At 36.7% G+C, this 15,301-nt stretch overlaps 1 protein-coding gene across 1 annotated transcript in view; it reads left to right on the forward strand.

Annotated features, from left to right (window-relative positions):
* Positions 1-15,301, forward strand: part of SLC36A4 (solute carrier family 36 member 4) — a 112,635-nt gene that overhangs the window by 16,423 nt on the left and 80,911 nt on the right. Inside the window, exons 6-7 of the mRNA XM_075719854.1 lie at positions 1,553-1,780; positions 3,050-3,148. Of these exons, the coding sequence (XP_075575969.1) occupies positions 1,553-1,780; positions 3,050-3,148 (327 nt within the window). The remainder of the gene's footprint in view (positions 1-1,552; positions 1,781-3,049; positions 3,149-15,301) is intronic.

Here is a 15,301-nt window from a genome sequence, read left to right on the forward strand (position 1 = left end):
CTATAAAATAAAATAGATGCCATTAAGTACTAGTAATTGTGATGTTTGCTTAGGACTGCTGTGGCATTTACACTGTAATCATGGTAATGGTAATACTTACCCCTTTTATTGTAACAGCTTAATGTGTTTGGATTTTTGAGGCAGGATCTATGATCTTATTATTTCACTTGCACAGATAATAACTGACATTTTAAAGAACAAACCATGTTGAAAGAGTTGCCCATAAATTAATCAGTCCTGGGACCATGCCTGTGAACTATATGATAAGGATAATAATATTTAAGCATTGCTACACTTGTACACTTCCTGGGATTGTAGGGTTATACAGTCTTCCTCTGAGTCCTGTTCTAAGACTGTGGCTATAGTAGTTGGTTGTCTGACAGTACTTAGGAGTCAGAGTATTGTCTTCAGTTGTTTTGTTATATATTGATTTCCCATTTTTGTGTAAGTCTGTGCTATAAGGAACCTTTTTTTTTCCCCACTGTCTCAGTATCTTAATAGTCATCAAGCCAGAGGCTTTCTGTAGCATGAACAGATTAAGCACAGTCATGTGCTGATTTGTAAGATGGCGAATGCAATGGTCGGGAAAAGGAAAGGATACACTCCTAGGGAAAAGGCATGATAAGATTTAAAGCAAATGGATTTGAACTGTTATTTTGCAGCAAGCAGAATAACCACCAGCTGTTGACATTTTGATCGCGGTGTGCACATAGCACAGAATATATTTCCACAAAACAAATTTTGGCAGTTACGGCCACATGAACATTTTTCCAAAAGAAGCAATGAGAGTTGTGAATAGTGCCAAACTCACTCTTCTGAATTGCACCTTAGGCAACTATTGTAATGTTATAAACAAAAAACCTAGTACACTTCCACATTGTGTACTACTGTTTATCTATAGGCATTAATTTATATCAATTTAATGGATACAGGACTCTCTCTCAGAGCTCATAGTTTTTAAAGTTGAGTTAATGCTGATTAATAAAAGAGTGAAGAGTGAAAAAGAAAATAATTTGAATTAAAAGAAAGGCAGGTTCATATTCTAATGTTATTTTGTATGTATGCTGCTATGATTTGCACGGCAAAGGCATAAGGTTGTTAGGCACTGAACTCGGGTACAATCGCAGTTGGTCATCAAACCCACTTACTCTCCTTAGGAAAATTCAAACTCTAATATTTAGGCCTAGATCCATCTCGCTTGCATTCATTTTACCAAACTCACTTTTTGAAAGGACTCTGATCTAAACTGTTCATGTGGATTTCCTCTAGTCAGTGATGGGATAAAGACGCTTTCAGGTCTTTCAGGTCCTGATTTCATCATTTGTCTTAAGGGTGAAACACTTGCTGGAAGTGCCTTGTCTTCCCCTCTGCACTGAGAGTACAGGGGTCCTGAAATGCCTGACACTCAGCAGGTAAACCAGGGGGAGAAATAGGAGGTAAAGCAGAGAGGAAAATTCCCCTATAGAAAAACAGCGATGTGACTGTATACAGAGACTTGGTGCTACCACTGTTTAACCCATTTTGTTTGGTTTGGTTTTTTTTTTTCCTACAGGTCCACGAAGGATTCTTCGAAAATAAGACTGCTCCCATAAATGTCAATGCCACCAGCAGTTCTTCTGAGAAAAGGAGTACTGATTTACGAATATACATGCTGTGTTTCCTGCCATTCATGATCCTCCTGGTCTTTATTCGTGACCTTAAGAGCCTGTCCTTCCTTTCATCACTTGCCAATCTGTCCATGGCTGTCAGCCTGGTGATCATTTACCAGTATATTGTTAGAGTGAGTATAAAAAAGTTTATTATCTTTTTTTTCAGTGTGGCAAGTTATATTTGTTGCATGTGGCAGTTGGTCTCTGATAAATATATACTGACTGACAATTTCTGAAAGGCAGAATTATCTTGTATTTAATTGAGGCATCTTAATTTAAGGAGGTGCCTTAATACTTGAGACATGCTTTAAACACGGACTTTTACAGTACTTTTGAAAGAAAGTATAGTATTGCTGCATTTAAGGTAATAAAAATATGTATTGTAATGACTTGGGAGTCCTTGAGTGGAAGAATACGTGTATTTTTATGGGTTGCACAGAGAACTTACAAGGTTTTAATCTGTGGTCAATCTTTTTGTTGCAACAGAAGAACAATTTCAACAGCAATGTTTATTTCTAGTGTTTCTGCAGTACAGTCAGGAAAAATTTAAGACTTAACCTTTAAGAATACATATTGTAGACTTCCATCTCCTGAGAAGTTGAATCGATGCTGTGTTTTCTCGGTTGCTGCTGTTTTTCATATTTGGAGGCATTTCATAATGGAACAAATTAAACTGATGGCTGAAAAAAACCCCACACGTAGAAACGTCTACATTTGTCTGTCTTATGATTTTTGAAAAGTGCCAAGTGATAGATGCTGTTGCACACACAATGTTGATAAGTGGTGAGTGCCACCATTGTTTGAGACAGCTTTCACATGAGTGTTATGAGATGAGTGGGAAGCAGAGGATGGGAAGGAAGGCAGAAAAGCCAGCGAGAGGTATTGGCTGGGTGAGGAGGCAGGAGAAGTTACATAGAAAAGACTGGGGGAGATAGAGAGTAATTAATTGTTCTGCAGGAACTCAGCTTGTATTAAAAAGATTTTCTTTTACTGTCCCTTATGGTTATGGAGGATATCTGTGCTGTATGAAAGCAGATTAGAAAATGCGATATCCTGAGAATGTTGCAGAAGATTAAGCTTGAGGTGTGAGCTTTCCCTTTTACTTTAATTGGTGCTCGCTCATATACACCAGTGTGATACTTTCAGTGTGAAAATTTCTAGTGTCAGTAATATGAACATAGAATAAATATATCTGCAGGGGGGTGTGTGTGTGTAGGAAGGTGGCTATAAATGTGTGTAAAGGACTAAGTTTGGGAGGAAAACCAGGGATTGTAAGTAGCAATGTATATACCACTGTCAACATGTACTGAGTTTTCTTTCCTATAGCATAACGCATCAATCAAAATTATAGGAACCGCTAGTGCACTTTACATAGCACTGTTTTGGTTTGTTTTCTTTAGGATATAGTAGATCCTCGAAAACTGCCTCCTGTGGTTGGCTGGAAGAAATACCCACTGTTTTTTGGGACTGCAATATTTGCTTTTGAAGGAATTGGTGTGGTAAGTGCTTTTTACTGACTTCAAAATGCCTGAATCTGTGCTAGAGGATGGGATACAGGCAGTTTTATTCCCATTATTTTGTTGTTTTTGTTGAAGCACTAATCTCCCATGTTTATATGAAAAGGGTTAATTTATCTTGTCAAATAAGGCAAAAGTTGAGGACCCAACATCCCCATCAAAGGGGAGTTCGGTGAATACAAATTGCTACATGGACACTTAGCACCTTTCCAAATTGCAAGAATGCCTTTAGCTCCAAATAGATTGAGACAGTAGTGTAATAATAACTAGTATCATAATATGCTATATAATAATATAATACTCAGCTAATAATATGATGATACTGTAATTATAATGATTCAGCAGCTGAGTTTTAGGTGATGAGGGTGTAAAAATAGAAATATAGTCAGCATCCTTCTTTGCCTTTGGGATCACAGAGGACAAAGTTATTTATTAGAAATGTATTATTCTTCCTGCTTCAAACTTGTCTATAGATGTGACTTGACAGAGATGGAAGTGATAAGAAAAAGGGCAGAAATTTCAGAATATTTTTTTGATTCATGGCCTTCTGATAATGAACCTCAGTTCCTCAATGTTTTCTGAAAGATGTCAATTAAATAGATTTATCACTCTGCAAATTTGGTTTTTAAAAGTGGATCTTTTAAAATCTCTTACTCACTTATTACTGTTTCTAAGGGCTTTCTGATTGCATCTCACACTAGCAGACTCTGCAAGATAGCTAGCACTTTTTTTCCACATGGCATATTTTAAAAAATAGCCAAACAGGCTTCTGGGAATGGTAGGTCATAATGTCTTTTAAACTGTTGGGAAATTACTATATATACTTTATTTGTTACTAATATAATTACATACTTCAGCAAGTGTTACTGTATGCATAAAACTAAAAAAACAAGTGAACAACACCCCCACCCTCCACAACCCCAACCAAACTAACCCAAACCAGCATGTAATTAATCTGAAATGATTGTCATTGACATAACACAGGAGAGTTTTCTCTTTTCTAGAACTGTCAGCACTGCATTAAACCAGAATGTCTATTATCACTGCCAAAAGAGTGGAATAGGAAAACTTTTAACTCCTATTATCTTACAAAAGTGTGTTTTCACACACTGTATATATGAATCTAATGACTGTGAGTCTCCATTTCTCAAACTGTTCTTGACCGTTTCTCAAACTGTGAACTGACTAATGCAGAGGTTTAGTTGCCATATATCTGAGTGTGTCTGGACATCTTTCCTTTTGTCATTTGGAAGTTCCGTCATAGGAAATGACCCATTTGTCTGGGATTGTTTGATGCCTGCAGGTCTTGGGGGAAAAAACCCATGCTCAGTGAATCTGATAAAATGGGCTATACTGAGCTTCTTGCTCTTAAATTGTATAGTCTGTCTGGGACAGACTGCACTTACTGCATGTGTGTAAATGCAAATAATGTACAGTAGGTCTGATACATATCCCAGATGTATTAGATTTGTTGCTCATGTACAGCATGGTGTATAGGTGTGGATTTGTAGCCAGGAAATCCCAAATGAGAGTCTTGTGAGCCTCGGGAAAGTGTGGAAGGCTTCCCATTTGGTAGTGGTAGCTTATTGAATTATAGGTAGGCAGTTGATTTATGGTAATTATTTTCTGGCACATTAGATCCCACATTAGACAGCTCCTTGAATTTACATCAGCAGTAGTAACATTGACCTTTAAAGAAGTGCCCAGAGTACTGTGCTCGATTGAATCCCTGGTTGTTATTAATGACATATTTAAGAACTCCAAACTTTTTTCCTTCTTTTATTCAAGAGCATATAATACAATGTTCATTCAAATTGTACCTGTAAAACATAAAAATATTGTTTGATATTATTAGATAATAGTGTTATACAGTTATTGCATATATTTCTGTATAGGCTGTCTCAATTTCTTACTGGATCGTAATTTACTTACTATTCAAAGCAAATGAAAAGTGCTCTTTGTTTTTTTTCCCTTTGTTACTGGTGTTTACAAACTAGTTAAATGTTTATGTTCATTATGGTTTGATATACTTTGCATGTGTGTGTCTACATTACACAAAACCATTAAAATGATGTGTCTACCTTTACAAATTAAAATTACAGTAAAGGTGAAAATCTAGAGCATTATTAAAACATTAATGTTTCTTCCTTATATGTAGAATGATATTAATATGTCTGTGCCTCTCAGGGGTATTTTGAACATGCATAATGTTTGCTGTGCATTCTTATGCTGTAGTTGCATGCACCATAGAGAAGATTTGAAGAAAAAAATTATTTTATGGATATGAATAATCAGTACTAAATAAATTCGTTTAAGCATGAAGTAAAAAAGATGAGTGAAGCAAAGTGAGACACACATTTCCACCTTAAGTAGTTAATATTTCATACAATTCTTGGTGATTGATTTAATTGATAACTAATTATTACAGCTCAGTAAGTTAGAATCATAGACTGAACTGTGATGTGTATGTGTGTTTGTGGCCTCTTGCAAATGTGAAGTGAAACATGTTTAAAATTCTTTCATTGAGATGTAAGCTGATGTGTTTCGATTCACATTACAATGGATTAAGAACATTCACACAGTCAGTTGCTGATTTGTGATAACCTGTTACTCTGTGTCTTAATTACTCTTGTTCTTATATCCATGTGGTTGAATAGTTCTGATAAGGAAAAAGAAACCACACCGTTGAATTAGATTGGCTCCCTACTCTGCTCTGTCTGACTACGGGCACTCAAAATGGATTTCCCTAACCTTGGTCTTGATGTTAGAGACTTGATTTTAGTTTTTATTCTGGAATGTCTTGCAAATAACACTTATTTCTGTGAAGCTATCTGAACATTACGTTATGAACAAAAGACTTAAGGTCTTAATTTTACCAGAAAAGTTGATTATGGTTGATTCATTTTGTGCAATAAGTTAGCCTTTAAACAGTTATGAGGCCTCATTTTTCCTTTTCCTTGATTCCAAACATACTTCATGCTAATTCACACTGTACTTATCTGAGAGCTGCCAGATTATTGAATGTTATGAACAGGGACCGCAGATGAAATTCTGAGTTTTTTCGGCTGGTGAAGTCATCTTAAGCAGAACCTGACAAGAGAGGAAAAACATCCTCGGTGTGGTTTCTCTACCACCACTGTTCTGTGCAAAATGTTTTTTCCTGCTAGGAATGTTTAATGATCAACAATTTGAGTAGAGGAATAAATGATCTCTAAGGCACAGTATAAAACAGAACACCTTAGCCATAGCAGTCAGGAGGATTTACTTTCAAAGATGCTTGATTGACTTTTTTTTCATTAACAGGTGAGTGGCTAATGTAGAAAGAAAATAATTGGCAGTTCATAATGCCAATTATGATAATGTCACTCAGTATGGAAGCAAGTTTGTCTCGTTTCTTTGAACCAAATAATAGACTGCAGGTGAAATACTCTGGCACTGATTTTTTTTTTTCATCCCATTGTTTCAAAAAACTTTTTATATATTGATTTTTTTTCTTCTTTTCTTTTAATTTAGCACTTGTCATCACTTAATATGTTTAGCACTTGTCATCACTTAATGTATGACCGTAGTTCTTCAGTAACTCTTATTTAATTAGTCTCACTAATTTTAGCAGAGGAGTCTAAAGTCCTGTTCACTATGGGGAACGTAATTCAGGGAGGTGAAGTGATTCATCAGATTCCTGGGAAGATTTTCTTCTTGATCTTGAGAGAGTGTGTTTCTCTTTTAGGTGGTGAGTGTAGGAACATGGGTTTTGGTTAAAATCTGTCATTAGTTTGGGACTGGTTACCTGTCCCTGTGTAATAAGAAAATCAGCAGTATGGAAGTAATTTGGAGTAGAGTTGCTTTAGCTATAGTTGATCCCTAGATAAATAGACTTTAAGAACCTTAATTTTACTGACTTGAGTCTTTAATAAGTCAAAGGAGGAAGGGCAGCCTATTTATAATTGAAATACAGAATCTCAAATAAACGAAGGCAGTGCCTAGAAACTAGTACTTGTGTAATACTAAGAGCTAGTTAAACGTTTCATCAGCCAGCGTTATAAAACTATTTTATTTTCATTAAAATAAAAAATAATTAATATGATGAATTGATGATAGTAATATGTTTAATTAAGCTGTTCATATCTGCCTGCAAGATCAGTCTAAACTTTTATTTGATGGCAGATTTGAACAGTTTTGTCATTTTGGTAAAGTCCAGGAAAGTTGTTCATTTGTTGCTACAACTACTACAGCAGAAATAAGGTTAGTGCCATCAAAGGGCTGGTTAATGTTAACGCATGCTAAACTCTGATACACGTAACATTAAGAAGTGCTACAGTCTGTTGCTTGTACTGTTCATTTCTTTGCTCCCTGTTTGAGTTGTCTGTAGAAATGGGGTCACTCCTGATTGGTATAAGGTACCTCCTGCAAATTGTGAATGGCTTGGCAGCCCTGTGGTGGGGACCGCTGTGTGCCAACAGGAGGAGTTGGCAGCGGGATTACCCAGTGGTCCCTTAATATTGAGTTAGCAAAGAGGAACTGAGAGTTCAGTACCGCTGATCTGGTGGTTGTCATTCATAGTCTTGAGAGTCTGTTTGGGATTTCAGCACTTGTAAGTTAAGTTTTTAAGATCATCAGGGTGACCTTGTGAAAATCATATTGACTAGTGGCATCAGTACAGTTTGTGAAACAGTAGTAGCAACAGAAATGCAGTACTTTTAAGTGGATACAACAGACTGTTTCAGATACTCAGTTTTGTTTTAATCTTTAAAGTGAGGATTTCTGTACAGAAGGCAATAATACGTTGATTGAGAGCTGAAGAAACTATATTCAGCCCTCTGTGGACCTTTTTGAGTACAGGGCTCTGCTAGGGATGGGAGAATCTGCAGCTGCTTCCTTCCCTCTGTGCTTTGGCTTCTCTGGCTGTGGGTTCCCTGTGCCAGATGATGCTACCTGGCAAATCACGGGGCTGGTGTTCAGGCCACAGAAGAGAAGAGTGTACCAACACTACTTCTTGAATACAGGAGCTGCAGGTGATCTAATGGAGTGAATGTGTCTTTCACAGAATGTGTAACATTATTTTGTAAGAACCACGTTCGAGATCCTCTTTCATATTCCAAAGATGAGTAGGTCTGCTTTAATAATGAGTGTGAGACTTTTGTTATTGAATTAAAAAGTAACTTCAGACTGTGCTCCTGAGTGTGTCCAAAATGTAGTTAAACCTCTTGAGTGTACTTTTCAGAAGAGTGTAAAACCAAAGTTTTTGGGCTTGGATACGTCTGTAGCATTACCATGTGCAGGTAGTAGCTTTGCATAATGTTATGCTTACATCATAGCAGTTACACTTAATGAGTATTTTGTGGTGAAAGTCTAGTTGGCTTTCTTGTTCGAGGTATAAGAACCAAATCCAAATTTGAAAATGACATGTTAATACAAGCTTCAGGGGGAAGGAGGATGAAATAGATTCATAATGTTTAAACAAGAAAGATAATTTTTCTTCTCTATTATTGATAAATATGCTAAGTTAAGTACAGTTTGTACAATTGAGTATGGTTTTTTTTTTTTCCCTGTTGAGTGCTCAGACTGATTAGCCTAGCGAAGAGAAAATGTTACTTTCCAACATTTAATTTCAGGTTTGGAAAATAAGGCTTCTGATACTTTAGCCTATTACTTGAAGATGTCTGTTCAAACTGCTTTTGAACTTGGATATCACAGCTATGCAGTAGAAGGTAGGGTGGTATTTGTATACGAAAAGACAGGCTCTGGAATCACATTAGGGAGCAGCTAGCCACTTCCAGGAGATTTAAAAAGAGAAAACTAAGTGGATTATAATTTTAAAATGTCATTATTTGGATTTTGAAAGTGATGCAGATGAGCTTGTTAGGCCTGTGGCTTTGAGATAAAAGCCTCTCATTGTCAAAAAATTTTGCCAGATTGGTATTATCCTTTAAAAAAAATAATGAAATCCAATGGCACTCTTCTGTTGCCTTTAAGACCAGACTGGATTTGTCAGAAGCAGACATTAAACAGGTAACATGACATCATTTAAATCTGCTTGGGGCATCGCTAGACCGGGGTGTATCAATTTCATTGGTGTTCTTTTGAGGTGATGCAAAGGCTTGTATCATCAAAATATAAAAGGTGGGGGTTCTTCGAGGATGTTTTTGCATTTGGACACCCAAGTGTAGGTGACTGGATTTGATGACTGTGGAGATGACCTACTCCTAGATGTACGTGGTAAATGTGAACTTTAAATATCTTGTCAGCAAGATGTGTGTTATAGATACTGTGCAAAATCACTTGGTTTGGATGTCTTCTGAAAATGATTAATGTAAGAGAGGAGGAAAAAGATTACAGGCAAATATGTAGAAACAGAGAATGTTGTTAGATGTAGCAGATTAAAAAAAAGTCTCAGAAACTGTAAAAAATTCATCATCTGCCATATTCAGCTGGATGTTGATAAAATCTCAGGCAAGTTGATATTACCTCTTTATCAAGTTAAATATTCCTTACTGATATCCTGCACTTCCTGAATTTTGAGAAACTTCCTTTTACCCTGGACAACCATTTGTTTGTGCATATTCTAACTTTAATACTTCCTATATTTATGGCAAGTCTTACTAACACAAACAGAAGACTCCTGTGTATAACTTTTTTCCAGGCGGCGTCCCATACCTGATGCTTCAACATTCAAATGTTTCTTTTTCCTTAGAAAACCTAAGATACACATGCATTTAAACAAATAGGAAAATACAGGCATTTAAGTTTACTGCTTGCTTGCCTGAAAGGTTTCTTAATCATTATGTGATTTGGTGACTTTAGAGAAATGGGAAAAGAGCAAGAGTGACAGCGTGCCAAGCTGTTGTGTTCTGCTTTGCCAGCTTGTGGTAGGTGGGTTTTGGGGTCTGATACATATGGCTTCAGTGAGGCACAAAAGCCAATTCTCTTTAGATGTGACTCTGTCTTAGATGGAAAACTTGTCTGTCTTAAGTATACATGCAGTAGAGCCAGAGTGAGACACATACTTATTATACTAATTATGCATATAATTAAGCAGCACAGTTAATTTCAGGTAGAAATATTTATGTAGTTTATTTTGCTTTTTTGGTGCCATTTTTTTTTTTGTTCCCCTGACACATCATCCTGTAATCCTTCTAAGATGTTGCTATTTTGCATTTACTTGTAATGGTCTGAGATAAGATTTCCTCCTCCTTTCTGATATGTTTTGAGTGAGTACTTATCTGCACTGTATGGAATTGTCTAAGTAATATTTAAGTATGTGTATTCATTATATGGCAAACCATTTGAATATAGCTGTGAAGATGCAAAAATGTTAGTAACTTTTCCTGGAGAGAGCAGCTAACTAGAATAAATGCTTGCATCCTTAGTTTTTCGTATCTGTCACTTAATTGGCAGCATCTTAACTTTACCATGTATAATAATTTTTTTACCCCACTCTCTGAACAGCCTTTTTCATTGATGAAGGTGTGTGTGCATGTGTGTGTGTATACATAACAATAAATAAAATTTAAGTTCTAGTTTACCTCTTAAATATTTTGCCAACATATTTATTTGTAAATTAAATCTACTGCAAATCATAGAATAATTTACTTTTATTGGATCAAGCATGATGGAGACAACAGTTTAAAAAAAGTGATTTTATTGTATGGCTTAAAATACTAGATATTAATAGAGCTATGATTTTGTCAAAGGACTTTTAAACTCAGTAGTCTTCTTGAATGTTCACGGAAGAATAGTGTTCCTAATCCAAAAAATTTTTATGAACATGAGCCAGCAGTGTGCCCAGGTGGCCAAGAAGGCCAACAGCATCGTGGCTTGTATCAGGAATAGTGTGGCCAGCAGGAGCAGGGAGGTGATTGTGCCCCTGTACTCGGCACTGGTGAGGCCGCACCTGGAATACTGTGTCCAGTTTTAGGCCCCTCAGCACAAGAAAGACATTGAGGTGCTGGAGCGTGTCCAGAGAAGGGCAACAAGGCTGGTGAAGGGTCTGGAGCACAGGCCTTATGAGGAGCGGCTGAGGGAACTGGGGTTGTTTAGCCTAGAGAAGAGGAGGCTGAGGGGAGACCTTATCGCTCTCTACAGCTACCTGAAAGGAGGTTGTAGTGAGGTGGGTGTTGGTCTCTTCTCCCAAGTAGTTAGCAATAGGACGAGAGGAAATGGGCTTAAGCTGCGCCAGGGGAGGTTTAGGTTGGAAATTAGGAAAAATTTCTTTACGGAAAGGGTAGTCAAGCATTGGAAGAGGCTGCCCAGAGAGGTGGTGGAGTCACCATCCCTGGAGGTGAGTAGATGTGGCACTTTGGGACATGGTTTAGTCTAGTCTACCCTTGACTGGTTTAGAGTGGACTTGGTAGTGTAGGTTAATGGTTGGACTGGATGATCTTAAAGGTCTTTTCCAACCTAAACGATTCTATGATTCTATGATTCTCCCAGATTTGAAAGAGCCCTAACCATCCACTGTTGAACACTTCTGCAAGCATCAGTAGTGGCTCCCTGATAAACATTGTGGCTTAAAAGTCATATCAGTTTGTCAAGAGCAGCAGAGAAAAACTCCTAAAGTGAATGGGAGTGGTGGAAAGGAAAAATACTGTAATGGTGAAGTAATTTGAAATAAGAAGATTATAGTAGGAAGCGGTATTCTTCAACTTGTCTTGTACTTAAGCTGTTTGAGTGCTTCACAGAAAAAGTGCTGAGTAGCTTAGCTGTCAAGGTGCCGTGCTCTCACATCAAATGGAAGTGTATGAAACTTTCTGTTCTTCTGAGAAAAGCAAATAAAATCATCAATGTCTTCCTTCCCTTCTATTTTGGATGGATTGATTTTTTTTTTTTTTTGAATAGGATGGTTATTTCTTTGGATGATGGTCATGTTAAAATGTAAGATGTGAATTGCAAACCCCTTTCTATTGGTAGGATTTCTATGTTGGGGTCTTGTTGGCTTTTAATTGTCTTGGTCCAGGAGTGTGCATGGCTGTTTGCAATGTTCCCTATCCCAGGATAGAGAAATTTCTGTATTTAGAGTTGTGAAGCTTTGTAGGATCCTTAGTCCTGTTTATTTCCTGTTATACTCATTAATCCTTGATGGAAAACATTGCAATTTATTTTTTCACTTCTGCAGTCATGGAGTTTGCTCAGCCCCATGCAGGACCTTGCAATATATGTATCCTTTGTCCCATGTCACTTTAGAAGCTAAAGCAACATATGGGTGGAAGAGCATTTTGGATAAAGGTCAAAAGACCTTTTGGGAAGACTTTTTTTTTTTTTTTAAAAAACATTTGTCTTGAAACAGATTAAAGTTCATAAATTCTTTGGCTCCTGCCTACAAAGAAGCAGATATGGGTAGGTGAGAACTTTGTGATCATTACAGCTTATTTTAAGGTGATTTAAATTTGATGTGGGTTTGATCCTTGGCTGGCATAAAGGTTTAAGTGTCATTGCAGCTTTGGGAAACTTAATTTTTAACTCAAGAACTAGAAAGAGTCCAGAAATACTTGGTCATGTACTGTACCTTTATGTATTATTGCGGTGAAATATACGCTCCAGCAACACTTGTTATGTTTCTAACTCATATTTTCTTTTATCGCTTATCCTGTAGTAATTTTGAGAGTAGCATAAGTTATAGAGGACATGTTAGAATACAGTACTGTGTAGTCTGTAGGCTACAGTTCCAAATGCAATGGGGGGTTGGAGGGGAAGTAAAACTGAAGAGTATGGCTAGAAATGTCTGATTAATTAGGAACATAATTTTCTATTGACATATATCTTTTGCTGGATAAAATTGGATACTAATGGAAAGAATAGTGAAGCATATAGCACTTCAATGATTTTGACAGGACAAATATTTTAAAATATTAGTGACAGAACTAAGATGCTTCTTTTTAGTTTTCAGTTTGCATTGTGGGGAAGTATTTTAGATTTCATTCACGAAAAAGTCAGATAAGACACGATAGTACACAGAATTGCATAGCTTCTGTTAAATTTCAGAGTAAGCTGAAGATTAAATAAATGTCATAAAGGAGTGATAAATGAGCTCTTAAGAACAAAAATGTAAAAGGGAAAAAAAAAGCTCTGGAGAAAACACCAGGTTCAGATGGCAAGCTAAGTAGGATTTATATAATTCCTTCAAGTATTGCTAAATCAAGTCCATCAGAATTTGGGCAATAGACTGTTTTTTGTGGATATGAGTAATCCTTGTTCCTGGTGAAACAGATACGAAACTGTTTGCTGGAATCTGAGAAGATTGGGTTTTGGAGTGATTGGAATTCCTCAGCAGATTTCAGAAGGTAGTGTTCTGTAATGAGAACTTTGCTTCTGGATTTATTTATTTTGTATAAACCTTTTATTATAAAACTTGATGTACAGTCACTATTTGGCTTGCATCTTGCCTTGGGTAATAGTAGTCACCCTTTTATTTGCAGTCATGAGCGAACTGTTAAGGAAAATTAGATTGTTTATTGCACTTGCTGCAAAATAGTGATGTTCTGTATGTTCCTCAAGAGACCCAGCTTTAAAAATGTATCTAAAAGTAATTGAATAAAAGCTTGTTGCTCAAAATATTGCATAAGACTTTTTCTGTACGGTGAAAGAGGAGTTGAACAAGGACAGGCAAGCAAAACAGCAGTGTAACAGACGTATGTTGTGATCAGTATTTTAGTTGGAGAAACCATACTTCTGCAGACAGTTCCCAAGTATGCTGTAGGGTTGCAGATCCACCTTTCAGTGAACAAATGAATTCATTGGTACCCTCTGCTGACAAGAAGGAATGGGCCAGGCCTGGGCTGCATTGGTTTACTGAGGATTCAGTCTTCTATCTTTGCGGGTTAGGTAGTAAAATTTATGTTTACATACCTTGAAAACCTTCAATATCAGCTTCCTCAGCTTTTTTGCTTTGAATGAACAGAGCTTTATTTTATTGCAGTGGGACATGATTATGGATGGACTTTTTTTTCTGAGTAAATGTTGATAAATATATTGGTTTTAATTTTCCAAAATTCTTGAGTTGTCTGTACCTTAAACTAATCAAAACATCCGTATAGCTGTCTCTTCTACCTGAAATACTTATTTTAAAAGTGTAAGGGATGGAGGATTGCTTCATTCTTGCCATTTTCGTGGTATTTCTTGCAAAAGGGAAGGATGACCATATGTATTTAAACATTAAGCATGTCTGGTATTAAGTTATCCATTACAAGATTAGTTTTTAGCGGCCATGACAATTAAATCACAGTTTATCTGATTATCTGCAGGCTGAATTATCTTGTGGGGTTTTTTTGTCCAGTCATATAAAACACACAGTAGAGATTTGTGATTAGAATTAGACAGTCCCCTGCAGCTTAGTTGTAGAAAGACTGAGTGTAGCAGGATATTCAAGGCAAGGAGTGAGGAGACAGTGGTGTTACTGGGGGATGTTTAAATCTACTGCACGCAGCTTGAAATGAAAGGGAAGATACTTTGCATAATGGATGACGGTAGATTAGCCAGGTTATTTCAAAGATTCGATTATGCTGCTTTGCCAGTAAATCGTGGGTAGTTTTGACTTTATTTGGTGGATTAAAGGAAGATGGATTATGCTTTTATGTAAATTAAGAAACCAAACATTGATAGTTACTAAAGAAATCAAGTATTAAATTCCAAGTAAAATAATAGTAGTGACACGTACCAGTGTCTCAGAAATTATAGGAAGATCTCTGTGAAGCAGGGGACAGAGAAAAAGATGGAGAATTTATTCAATTAATGACGGAGAAAATGAGAAATTATGAAAATAATCAGTTTTGGCTAAAATACCTGATTAGATAGGTGTTTAGGGCTATGATGGGGACTAGTGTGAGCTGGGGGAGAAAGAGGATGAAGGAAGCAGAGCATGCAAATCAGAAGCAGGGAAAAGACCCATTTAAAAAAAAAAGTTTAAAAAAAAATCTTCGAAACTCTGAAACTTAACTTATCTCATGGATCTCACAGTTCTCTCGCCTTCAGCATCTGCCCCCGGTGACCTTGCTCAGGAGAGAAGATTATTCCCCAAAGTTTTCCCTCACCATAGTATTTCCCATCACTAGGTTGTGCAGTGGTTGTATATGTGGTAATAGGTTATAGTTCTGAAGTATGTGGGGGGTATTGGGCTAGATTAATGATACTGCCTATTACAGC

Source organism: Pelecanus crispus, chromosome 1, assembly GCF_030463565.1.
Source record: "Pelecanus crispus isolate bPelCri1 chromosome 1, bPelCri1.pri, whole genome shotgun sequence".
Classification (NCBI taxonomy): Eukaryota; Metazoa; Chordata; class Aves; order Pelecaniformes; family Pelecanidae; genus Pelecanus; species Pelecanus crispus.